This window comes from Rousettus aegyptiacus, unplaced genomic scaffold (assembly GCF_014176215.1).
Source record: "Rousettus aegyptiacus isolate mRouAeg1 unplaced genomic scaffold, mRouAeg1.p scaffold_m13_p_1, whole genome shotgun sequence".
Taxonomy (NCBI): domain Eukaryota; kingdom Metazoa; phylum Chordata; class Mammalia; order Chiroptera; family Pteropodidae; genus Rousettus; species Rousettus aegyptiacus.
In genome coordinates, this window is record NW_023416284.1 from 145,019,467 (window position 1) to 145,032,845 (window position 13,379).

Sequence of the window (13,379 nt, forward strand, 5' to 3'; positions counted from 1 at the left end):
TCTTTAGAGTTTTAGTCATTATTTTTCATTTTTATGAAGAATAATACCTACATTTTTCTGGCTCACTAACAAAAATATACTACTCACTTTTATATGATTGCGAGTGTTCAGAATTTTTCATTTATAATATCAAGCAATTTTTTTTCCAACAGCTCTTATTTTAGCCTTAAAAACTCTTCAGGAAAAGATTCATCGTTTAGAGTTAGAGAGAACACAAGCTGAAGATAACCTGAACATTCTTTCCAGAGAAGCAGCACAATATAAAAAGGCCTTGGAGACTGAAACAAATGAGAGAAATCTGGTACACCAAGAACTGATAAAGCAGAAAAAAGGTGAGAAAATTCAATGGTTCATAGAAACAAGGAATTACTAAAGTTTACAATTTGAAAATAATAATCCTAAGTCTAAGCAGATTTACTCGAATATGTTTGTTCTTATATATACATTCAAACCTTGAGTTCTTGTTCTCAGACATTTATATTTGCAAGAGATGCATATAATTTTGAACTTATTTCTGTCATATGTTATCCTGGTTCATAAATCTGTTCGATTAAAAGAACAACAAGTGTTTAGACAAGTTGTATTTGGAAATTAGAATATTTTCAGAATACCAACAAAATTCAGTTTAACCTACATATAATTGAAATACTTCATAGTTTCAGTTAACACTAGTTTTAAAAATTTGAAATATAAAGCAACACTAGTAATTAAATAATATAAAAACAAAAGGGAATTAAAAATTCTGTTTAACTTGAGAGGTTAATTAGAGGAAATGGACAAGTCAGTGGAGGCTCTGGAAATTATGAAAAGGGAATCTAGACAGAAGTTTTAGAGATTTAAAACGTAAGTTCTTTATATAATTTCACTTAAAAACGTATGGCTTTCTTTTTCTTTGTAACACTACACTCATCATCATAAAGTTTAAGTTTGTGCTTCACTTATAAATAGAATGAAGAAATGGGGAACATTTTTCTGAGGTAATTAGATAAAGTGGAAGAAAGATATGAGGAAAGTAAAAAATTAAAGTATTAAAAAGGGGTTGTTTACATTTTATGGAATTCACTGTGCTGTCAGTAGTCAAGAGCAGAGGAAATGGGAATAGCAGAATCCTTATACCTGAGTTTCTTGAAAGAAAAGAAATGCAGAGATAGGGAAGAGACTTTAGGTTTTCTTTTTTCCAGATAGTGTCATTTCTCAAGAACAGCCAGGATTATCATCCTACAAATCACCTGGCATTTTCCCCTTTCAACCCTTTCAGATGTATGCCCTGTTGATATTTTTTTTCTTTTTTGGTGGGAGAGGGGGATAATGTCGAATCAGTTGGATAGAATTAATGAGTTATTCACAAAAATGTTTATAACTCCAGGAGAGTCAGTACTTAGAACTAAAGAAGCCTTGAACTTTTAGCTTTTGATTGAATTCATATAATACCTTCTTGTAATAACCAAATCTCTTATCAATTAGATAAGCAACTAATTGACTAATTATTCCTTTTTCTTTTTCATAGATATAAGTATACAATTAAGCTCAGCCCAGTCTCGCTGTACTCTCCTAGAGAAGCAACTAGAATATACAAAGAGAATGGTTCTCAATGTAGAGCGAGAGAAGAATATTATCCTAGAACAACAGGTGAATGAATTTTCTATAAGGAATATAATATAATTTAATGTTTTCGAAGAATATTTAATGACAGTATGGTGACAGATGGTAACTAGACTTATTGTGGCGATCGTTTCACAGTGTATACAAGAGTCCAGTCACTATGTTCTATACCCAAAGCTAATATAATATTGTTTGTTATACCTCAATAAAAAAAGTAAAATGTAAACTATATGACACTTAGATACATAATAAAAGCTGGTAAATTTACCCTCGGAGGAGGGGATATTTAATGTCTTGGGGAAATTGTCATATTATAATCTTAAGTAGGATATAAAGCCATATAGAGATGTCTATTTACAGTAATGTAGACTAGGTCTTTGGACCAACCTTTCCATAGAGGAGAACAGAATGTTTAAAAAGAAAAAGAGAAAGTGAAAGAGAAAGGAAAAATTTACAAAGGCATTGGAGAATTAACAAGTTGATGAAAAAAATCACCAATTCAGAATCTATGTGCAGAGTTAAATCCAGAAAAGCTGGCCTGATATTTCAAGCATCTTCCTTCTGCAGGCATTTCTGATTCCAAAACAGTCAGATGGGGGGAGTGGGACTGCAAGTTTAAACCCTCTAATCACATGGTTGGGTCTCCTGGTGACCAGCCTCTATCCTTAGATGCTTTCCTAGAGTCACCTTATTAACATAGCAACAGACATCTTTACTGCTCTCAACGCTGGAAATTCTGAAGGTTTTGGGAGCTGTGAGCCAGGAATTTAAGGAGGATTAAATATCTGATGAATCACAATATCAAAATGGTCCATTATTCCTTAAAGAAAATTAAGAAAAGGGAAAAAATGGATTTACCCACATTTTTACCATTTTTGGTGCTTTTTATTTATATAGATTAGATTTTCCATGTGGTAACATTTTTTTTCAGTCCAAAGTACTTCCTTTATAAGTATGCTGACAATTCCCTTAGCATATATTTGTTTGGAAAAGCATTCCACCATCATTGGTGAAGGATATTTTCACTGGATATGGAATTTTAATTGACAACTTTTTTTTTTTCAGCACATTAAAGATGTTGTCTCAGTTGTCTTCTGGCTTTCATAGTTTCTAATGAGAATTGTTATGTACATTGCTTGTTTCGTTTTTTTTTTTTAATAGACTTTATTTTTTATAACAGTTTTAAGTTTATAGAACACTGAGCGGAGAGTACAGAGAGTTCTCATATGCCCCCTGCCCCCTCACAGTTGCCTCTGTTATTAACATCTTGCCTTAGTGTGGTAATAAATACCATTATAAAACAAGATATAGGTATGGATATATATGCATAACTTTATGCATAACTTTCCCTTTCTCCATGCTCTCTATATGTTTCATTCCTCTGATAGCTGCTTTTCTACGTTATAATTAGAAGTTAAGTCAACGAGTAGGTTTGGTCACCCTATATACAACACTTTATTTAATATAGATTTCCTTGATGATGTTTTTCTTAGTTGAAATGTTATATAAAGATGCACAGAAGGTTTTTTTCCATTGATGTTAATACAGCACATCTTTTTTTGCACATTATATTCTTTAAAAATATTTGATTTTCTCAGTTTCTGCTGGTAAGTACCTGAAGTATGTGTACTGTACATACATGTTTATGACAGATTTATATTGTGCTTTGATTTCTCAGAAATTGTATTAATCTTGAGCCATTGGCATCACTTGCCAAATTCAAGGTTTTTTTGTTTTTTTGGTTTTTTTTAATCCTTTCCAGGCTCAGCTTCAAAGGGAAAAAGAACAAGATCATATGAAGCTGCAAGCAAAACTTGAAAAGCTTGATGTCTTAGAAAAAGAATGTTTTAAGCTTACAGCAACTCAAAAATCTGCTGAGGTAAGTTTCCACTTATTTCTTTGAAGTGGTGACGCCAGGAATAAATCTTTAGTATTTGGCTCTCTATGTGAATATACAGTAAATCTTAGATTTATAAAACTTCATTAATCCAGATTTGAATTCCTGCCTATAGAGATGAAAAGTTAATATATTCTGTCACAGCATGAATGAGCTTACCTTTTGATGTGAAATTGTAATTTTGGCTTCTGCTGAAATAGCAGAACATTTTCATTTGTCAGATAATTTACCTAAAGGATGTTGAAAAGATTGTCTTAAGTTAAGCCTATCCTAGAGCCCATCCTGAAATGCCCCCTCTTTTTTTCTACCCAAATCCTATCCATTCCATAGGATTTTTCGAGATCCTGTTTCCTTTATGAAGCTTTCCTTGAGTTCAACACTCAGAAAAGTCTTCCTTTGATTTAGTACTGTTCTCCTATACTGGACCACACCAGGGACATAAGATTAAATATTTATGAGTATAAGTGTATATATGGTCCGGGTTAAATCCTATTCATTGCTTTGTGATTTTATTGCTTCATGTATGTTACTCTTGTTTCCCTATGTGTATACTATTAGCTCTTAAGTAACAAGGACCATATCATATTTCTAAAGTCTTCTTATCCCTTCTCTCCTCCAACAACTGTACCCCTATCATATGCACATGATAGACATTTATTGATTTGTCTATGTTTTAAACGAAACATTGAGACCCAAGACTAAAATTGTTTGACCTTCTAGACCTTTAATACCCACCTCCCAAAGTTTCATCAATATGATTTTATTGCTGGACATTAATAACACCTACACATATTCATTCTTTGCTTTCTCTTTGTTCTTACATGTAAGAGCAGAGCAGGTAAAGGAGCATAAGAAGAAAGCCAAGAAAAATTTTAGCATTTCTTTGTTACTCCTTTTCCTTGCTTTCTACTTTAATTTGCAAAACTATTAAGAATCGAGACCCCAAGGACTATTTGGAAAAGGAGCAAAGGGATATATAGCTCTAGTTTTTGTATGATAATCCTAGTTTTTTATATTTTATTGCAGGACAAGATTAAACATTTAGAGGAAAAACTTAAGGAAGAAGAACATCACCGTAAGCTATTTCAAAACAAAGCTTCTGAGGTAGAGCACCATATCACCTACCACAATGAACCACATGTTTTACTCTATTTGTTTTCTATTACCTGAAGCCTATATTCTAGACTCGAATTTCTGTTTCTTAGCTTGTTAGTTTTGTTTCTTTTTTCCGTAACAATGAAACTCTCAATAAATACATCCATGTACTTGAATGCATTGCTGAGAGTTCTTTTGGTCTTTTGGAATTTTGTCAAATATACGTGTGTGTGTGTGTGTGTGTGTGTGTGTGTACACACACTCATACATACATATACACACACATACATATATACATATATATATTCTCAGTTGAAAGAACTCTTGGTTATAAATTGTTTTCTGTTTGGTATATATGTTAAATAATTCATTCTCTTATAAACAGAAAATGATTGTAATTACCAATAGATTTAATGACTTTCACACACATAAAAATAGTATTTTAGGTTTTCTTTTTTAAAAAGCATTTTTATCCCTATAAACTGAGACCTGGTCTTTCATTATGTTTTTGAAGAAGCTTGTTAAAAATCAATTTTATAAAGTTTTGTGTTTAATATTATAGCTTCAAACTGGACTTGAAATCAATAGAATTTTAATGTCTTCAGTATCAAATCCAAAAAGATCTAAGGAAAAGAAGAAATCTTCAAAGGTATACAAACCCTTTATTTTTACTTGCTAATACTTATTTATTCACTGTTTAATGTACCTATTCATTTCCAAAGGCGGAATTTGAACAGATTTATTATAAAAGACATGCAATACTACTATGAAATGGAAATACAAATATGGGTAGTATATCTGCTTTTGTGAAATAACACTAAGCATTCCACTTTCTCTAGAAAAAAACATTTTACTAGTACTAAACTCTTAGAGAAGTATATTCTGTGATACTTTATAAAAGAAGCACTAGAGGACACAATAGATGCCAACAACACAAAATTCTGGAAGCAGTTTTGTGTAATTCATGCACAATAAAAGGAGAAGGCTATAGTATTAAATTATAGATTTGTGAAGTCATTTCTCAAGAGAATTTATTATTATTTGTTCTTTCTAGGCTCATACCCTTTGTAATTGCCTAAAACTAGGAATTGGGGAGTTAGTACTTTATAAATTGACCAATGTTTTCTTTAGATGTGTTGATGTTTTAGATATATTGTATTAAACCTTCTTATTTATGTATAATGGTAAAAAAGAAAATTTTAATCTTTTTTATTCTTATGATTCTGAAATTATAGTTGTATTAACCATTATTACTATTTATTCAATCTACATGCACTGAGTGTTTCTGTGTGCCATTTGCTGCAGGAGCAGGGATGCTTTTTGAGAATTCTGGCCACTGCTCTAGGCTCACCCTATGGATACAATAATAGAAAGAACATCATACTTAACTTTGACTACTCTTTTATTGCATAAATAAGAATTACTGTTCAGTAGTCTGTCTGTATGTTTCATAACTCTTGTCTTTCATAGAATTTGCAAGTTGTAATAATGAAAAACATTTTCCAAGTGCAACTTTATGTTGATTTTTTGGCTTATTTTCTTCCTTAGATATTTGTTTATCTTGTTTGTACAATCAGATTAGAAGCTGCAAACCCAAATAGAAATTCGCTATAAGTAATTTGCAAATGGAGAAAATAGTCATTTATTTTTTATATTTATGTTTCATGGCATCCTTTGATGAGTTTGTGGAATTTTTTTTTTTTAACTTTTCTATTCATTGTAAAAATAATGAAGGTATAGTAAGAAGTAAGGTAAAATAAATGAAGAAAAGAAAAAGTAGCTCCTGGAAAAGAAGAAAAAGAGTAACAGCAAAATAATTTTATAAAAGTAATTAGTTTGAATCCCAGGTTCATAAGGTCTGCAAGCAATAATGCCTCACATTAAAGAATGTCAGGAGCACTCATGTTGCTGAAGGTTGAATCAAATCATAGGAGACCTCTATGAGAGTCTTGCTTATCTCACTGACACTTTCTCCATATCTTGAACATAGTTCATTCAACTCATACATCTTGATTTACATAGATTGGTACTTTCAGCTGGTAAAGAGATAAATAAGACAGATAAATTAGATAAATACATAAATATTAGAGAGAGTGTGATAAAACTTACTAGAGGTGTAAATGAAGTGGTATGTTTCCTATAAAGAATATGTTTAGAGGTCATGCAAGAGGCAACATTAAAGGCAGCCTTGAAGAATTAATAGGTATTACTAAATAGAGATGAAGAGAGGTGTATTATGGTCTGAGGATATAGTTGGTTTTTCCATGAACCCACAGATGATTGTCCAGGACTGGGGATGAGATGGTGTCATGGTGAGAGTTAAAATTGAAAATATAACTTGAGATGAGATTATGGCTGACTTTTGGTACCGTGTTAAGAATTTGAACTTTTATTCTGTAGCAACTGGGAAACATTGAAGGCTTTTAAGATGAGTAAAAGTATGATTAGCGCTATCCTTCTAGATGATAACTGACAGCAGTATAAGAAGGTGAGCTTGGAAGTAAAGAATCAGACTGAAGATCGTAAATGCGATGATGGAAACCTTTCCTATGAGGTTTTCCTTATTCCGTTAAAAGGTTAGATTATAATCAGAGATCTCATTCAGTGTGATGACTGGAAGAATTAACTTAAAATTATTTTGCTTTTAATAACTGCTTAAAATAGCCTTAGACCAGACTAAATAATTTTCTTTGCTTGAAATTCCTGTTACTAAACTTGAATAATTGATTGTCCAAGGTCACCAGGCAACTCTAAGTGAATAAGAACTGACTTGAAACCGTTGTGATTTATCTACTTCTAAGCCTTTTTATTTGTTTAATTCTCTTTTAAATAAATGAATGTTTTAATACTTAAGATATCTAAATTATGTAAATGAGGTATCCAAATTGTACAGTTTTGATTGGACAGGGCAGGTGTCAGTTTGTTGGAAGACAGACAAGGAAACTAGAGTTTCCCTGCAGTGGTTGATTCAGATGGCATAAAGAAGCATGGCATAGAGGAGGAAGCTGAGGTTCTCTCAGGGGTACAAAGTACATGAGAAGCCCATCAACAAATGGCTGCTAGACTGTTGTTACTTATAAAATTTGGGCCCTCGATTGACCACAGGAGAGTCCATCTCAGCAGATAAATTCCTTCTCTGGGTTTACATCAAATGAATCTTTCATCTTGGTGTCCTCAAAGCCCAGCATATCCCTTGCCTAAATTGTTATCTTCCCTCCCTCCTTTTGCAGGGGTAACCACAATTCTGATTTTGTGTTTATGTTTATCATTATCTGGCTTTTTTAAAAATAACTTTGCCAAATAGGTATTTCCAAAAAAGTATTGTTAACAGTTTTACATAACTTTGAACTTTATATAAATGAACTTATTCTGTGTTTGTTCTTCAGCAACTTGCTTTTCCACTCAACATTAAGTTTATGAGATTCATCCAATTGATGCATATACTTGTGGTTCACTGCTTTTTATTGCTATAAATGCTTTATTCTTTCTTCTTTCAATGATCTTTTGGATTATTTCTCACTTTTTGTTATTATAACAATACTATAATGAGCATTCTGCACCTGCCTCCTGGTGTACACGTGCTGGAATTTCTCTTAGATGCTGAGCCATGAGAGTGGTGCCTCCTTAATTTGCAATACAATGTCCAAAGTGATCAGACCAGTTTATGTTCAAACTAGCATTTACCATTGTTCCATGTCCTTACCATAAGTGTCTTTTGTTTGTTTGTTTTGTTTTTTACTTATTTTTAAATAATTGTAGATTCACAGGAGATAACAAAACTACATACAGGGAGGTCCCATGTATCTTTAATCAGTTTCCCTCAATGGTAACATCTAGCATAAATAGTAAAAAACCCAGGAAATTGACAGTGGTACAATACACAAAACTTATTCAGATTTCACCAGTTTTATATTCAGTTTATTTGTGTGTGTGTGTGTGTGTGTGTGTGTACATAGTTTTTATCACGTGTCCATTCACGTAACCATAGCCACAGTCAACATACAGAACTTTTCCACCACCATAAAGCTCTTTCACACAATCAATTTATAGTTATACATACCCTTCCTTAACCCTTGACAACTTCTAATCTGTTCGCTGTCTCTATAATGTCATTTCAAGAATGTCATATAAATGAAATCATACAGCATATAACTTTTTGAGACTGGATTTTTCACTCAGCCAGTTCCTTTGAGATCCATCTTGGTATTAATACATTCTTTTTATCTTCATGTAGTATTTCATGTTATGGATTAACCATTCATCTGTTGAAGGAGATTTGGGTTGTTTTTAGTTTTTGGCTACCACAAATAAAGCTCTTATGAACATTTGTGTACAGTTTTTTGTGTGAACATAAGTATTCATTTTTCTGGGAGAAATATCAAAGAGTGCAATTGCTGGGTCATGTGATAAGTGTATGTTTAGCTTCCAAAGTTGCTGTATTATTTTGTATTCCTACCAACAGTGTATGAATGATCCAGTTTCTCTACATTTTTGTCAGCATTTGGTGTTGTCAGTATTTTTTATTTTGGCCATTCTGATAGGTGTATAGTAATATTTAATTGTAACTTGCATTTCCTAATGGCTAATGATGTTGCATAACTTCATGTGTTTGTTTGCCGTCTGTTTGCCAATTTCGGTGTAATTTCTGAGTTTTGCCTATTTTCTAATTAGATTATTTATATTTGAGTTTTGAGACTTCTTCATGTCAAAAATGTCTTCTAAAATATTTTTATTTACTTTTCCTTGTCAATGTTTAGAAAACTAAATGTTTAAAAAGAGAACCACCTCAGCAAATTTATTCAAAGTTTGAATCACCACATATTGCAGCAGAGAAGGTAAGAGGGGGAAAATGAAGATACTTTTTCCAAAAAAACTCCTGCTTTGTTCTAAGTTCTCTTTAAATGCCATCATTCATTTGAAATTGTTATCAGCTCTTTCCCCAAAGTCTGCCAGTGCAAGTCATTCTGTTAATGCAAGTATACAAAACCTCCTGCAGATGGTGCAACATTATGGGCCACACATTCTTCAGAAACCTGCCGAAGTTATTGAGTGTAGGTGTCTCTACAAGCCTACTAGAGCAGCTTCCCAGCATAAAGCTGTAGCTCCTGACTCAAAAAAATCTATTCCCATTTGTGACAATTTGTCTGAACTTTTGGTGGCAATGCAAGATGAACTGGACCAAATGAGCATGTAAGTATTTTATTCTTTATCAGAAGAAGTAGCAAAATATTTAGGTATCTTTTTTTTTTTTTAGTCTTAAGAACAATGCTACTTATAAATTCTTAATGGCCTTACTTAGTCATTTGGACTTAACTTTGATCTGCAGATTTGTCATCACTGATTTTTCATTGTATTTATTGATACTACTGTATTTAAATTTTCACCTGTGCGTAATTACTGCGTTTCCAATCTAAGGAGTTTCTGTATTCCCAAAATCTGAACTTATAGACAAATATTACTGTCATGCTAAAAATACGGTCTGGTAATCTTAAATTATTTAACTCACAAAAGCTTTTATAAGAAAGGGTTTTTTTTTTTTTTAAATAATTATTTAGATAAATGAATGATTTTATTAGACAAATAGGAATATGATTTCTTTTTTTAGACTCTGGCTGATCTGCATTACAAGTTTTGAAGTATCCCTAGTGGATAAAATTATGTATGGGCTACATATTTTAAGCCTCAAGTTTAAATATATATTCAGCAAATATTCTGGAAAATATGTGATTTGGCTAGTCAGCTAGTTAAACTAAGACCTCTGGAGAAGTTATAACTAGTTCTAGTAACAATATTTCTTTCAGCAGACTATCACCTAATCTAGGGATTTCTCAGGCAAATACTTCAATAGCTACAATTCTTCCAAAGACCCTACATTAATAATTCTAAAGTTGGAACTAAAGAGAGTCCTTTAATACTTCTAGCTAAGGACTTGAATATTTTACTACATTTAGCTTTGACCGTCAAGAATTCAGACTTCTTTTAGGTTCTTAATGACCCTAAGTCTAAGATATTTCTAAATGTATCTAATCTCTAATCACAAGAGCCTGTTTATATTTACCATAGGTTTAATTAGATAATCTGAACTATAAAAAAGGACTATCTTTGAAGATTAATATTTAACTCTAACTAAAATGTAATTGAATAGAATGTTGTTTAAGTATGGCAAAGGCATATACCATAAATTGTAATGGTGCTTGATATTTGCTTTTCTGTTATAGAGAGCACCAAGAACTACTGAATCAAATGAAGGAAGCTGAAAGCCATTCAGTCTGTGAAGACTTAGAATGTGAACTAGAACATTTAGTAAAGAAAATGAAAATTAAAGAAGAACAAATTTCCAAGCTATTGAAGCATCAAGACAGTGTAAGAAGGCTGTAGTAAAAGATTTTAATTAAAAGATAATATACATGGATTCGGTGTTGTATCTCTGTATGACTTTCCACATGTGAGGTCTGTATGTGTGACTTAGTGATAAAATGATAGGAGTCACTTGGGCTTATTATAGAATAAAGCCATTTATCCCATTGGAATAATATGTCCTCCTATGTGACTCTCCAAGATAATCTAATGAAAAGGGAGAAAGTTGGGTTATGTATTCAGAAATATTTTGGGGAAAATTGTGAGATAGGCTGAATTTGCTTTGCAGGCTTCCCAGTTACCCTTTCAGGATTCTCTCCACTTATCCCTCCCTCCCCTAACGCCTTAATGAAGCCCCTGTTGACAGGTCTCTTATTCATTTCCATACATAAACCTGGCTCCTTAAGCATACCTCAATCCTTAAACCACTATTTCCACTTTTCTGGAACAAGCTTGCTGTGTTGCATTACCTAAGGACCTGTGCTCAGCTAGCTATGATGAGTTGGTGAAGGGGATGCTATCCTTGCATGTGAATTCTTAATAACTAAGGATGGCATGACAATTTCAATATTTTAACAGTGGAATCATGAACTGTTATAATATTTTATCCCAAGACAATGACTCCATAGGTTGGATTAATAGGATCATTATACTGCTGGAGCAGAAGACAGAGGGAGTCTTTCCAGAAACCCTCAAGTCTCATTGCAGAGCTATCTGCCTATATAGTAATTAACATTCATATAATTTGGAGATATTTTAACCTCACAATTAAGCCTCCCCCACTTTTATAGGGCAGTAATAAAGGATGCAGAATTTTATTGTCTTTGTTATTCTATGGCCAATAAAGAAAGAATGAAGGAAATGAAAGTTTTGAAACATATTTTATTTTTCTGAATTTTAAGAATATAGTAAGTAAAAATTTTTGTATGACTGTTAGGGTAAAGATTATATAACTTGTTCACTTAGAATCGCATAGAAGAAACCTGAAAGGAATAGAAGAGTAGTCATATTTTTAAAATTTAGGCAATCTGTATGTTATATTTTGAAAAATATTATTTATATTCCATAATAGCTATAGCAGTATAAATTATAAGTGTTTTATCATTGTAAATTTAATGTCTGCAATCAAAATGACCTTAGACAAATAGGACAGGTATTTAGCCAGTGTCTGGATCAACTCTACCAATTAGGCCTGTGCATCAGTGAAATAAGACTAAGTAAACCTCAGCTTCTCCAGCGCACATTCATCTTGTCCTACTTTGGCCTTCTCACATACACAGCTTTTGTCCTACTCAAAGTTATCCCAACTTGAATTATACTCTAGTCATCATATATATGCTTTTCTTTCACTAATAAGAGCAATAAGCTCCTTGAAAGCAAGGATTTGTTTTATTCATTATATTTCTACTAGACTAGCATAGTGTTAGGCATATAATAGGTATTGAATAAATAAAAATTTAATGAGCTTTTTAATTTCATGTAATCTTTAAATCATCAATCCATCTATTGCAGGGTATATTTTTAATGTTTTTGACTAAAATGTTGGATTTTTTTTTCCCTCTAGATCCATAAACTACAGCAAAAAATTCAAAACCCAAAGATGAGTGAAGCTTCAGGTGTTCAACGAGAAGATAACAAACCTAAAGGATCAAAAAACATAAAAAATAGCCCCAGAAATTGTTTGCTAACTAACTCTCTTCAGAAGAACAGCGACTTTCATCCAGTACGAGTCCATAATCTTCAAATGAAATTGAGAAGAGATGATATCATGTGGGAACAGTAACACGGCAGCAAAACTGTCACCTTAAATGAACTTTGTCAATGAGATCTTGAATGTCTAAAGTGGTTTTAATTTAATATACCTTTATGAAATTTTGAATTATGTTTCTAGCCTCTATAAAGTGTCAAGTTGTAGTATTTTTTAATGCCTGACGACTTCCTAAGAGTCCCAAATAATAAAGATTGCTTTTTTGTTTTTCTTAATGACTAAAATGCCTAACCATATCTCACCATATTTTAGCACATTGTTCACTTTTCATATATCTTAAACTAAATCTAAGAAATTATACTGGATCAATGATAGTTAAAATTGAATTAAATTTGGAATACCATTTGAAGTACCAGTTTACTTTTTCATTTAGTACGTTTGTAACCTTAAGAACCAATATAAAATGAACAGAGTACTGAAGGTCTTAACCTTCCAAGTACTTTCTCCCTATCTTGTTTTAGAGCTGTGAAATGTTTTTTTGTTTTTTAGGGTTTTTTGGGAAAGGGAAAAACTTGGTGAGCATGGCTTTAGCCCACATTTCTGACAGTCACAAATAAGAACACACCTAATTTTTAGATGACAACTACAGAAGCTTTCCTCTGCTACTCTTATTTTCTTTTACAAATCTAGTTTTATGACGACATCTTTTGATAACTTAGT

The 13,379-nt window shown here is 32.2% G+C and overlaps 1 protein-coding gene across 9 annotated transcripts in view; it reads left to right on the forward strand.

Moving 5' to 3' along the window:
* The window catches only part of CEP57L1 (centrosomal protein 57 like 1), a 45,035-nt gene extending 31,967 nt beyond the window's left edge, over positions 1-13,068 (forward strand). For 7 of the 9 annotated variants that reach the window (XM_036220722.1, XM_036220704.1, XM_036220716.1 and 4 more), the window contains 9 exons: positions 153-332; positions 1,508-1,629; positions 3,365-3,481; positions 4,526-4,603; positions 5,157-5,243; positions 9,352-9,429; positions 9,591-9,784; positions 10,813-10,957; positions 12,516-12,938. In XM_036220722.1, the coding sequence (XP_036076615.1) occupies positions 153-332; positions 1,508-1,629; positions 3,365-3,481; positions 4,526-4,603; positions 5,157-5,243; positions 9,352-9,429; positions 9,591-9,784; positions 10,813-10,957; positions 12,516-12,734 (1,220 nt within the window). In that variant the 3' untranslated portion in view covers positions 12,735-12,938. Of the gene's footprint in view, positions 1-152; positions 333-1,507; positions 1,630-3,364; positions 3,482-4,525; positions 4,604-5,156; positions 5,244-9,351; positions 9,430-9,525; positions 9,785-10,812; positions 10,958-12,515 lie in introns of those variants that run through there. The other 2 variants (XM_036220738.1, XR_004950861.1) reach the window with 2 other exon arrangements.
* Positions 13,069-13,379: the final 311 nt, after the last annotated feature.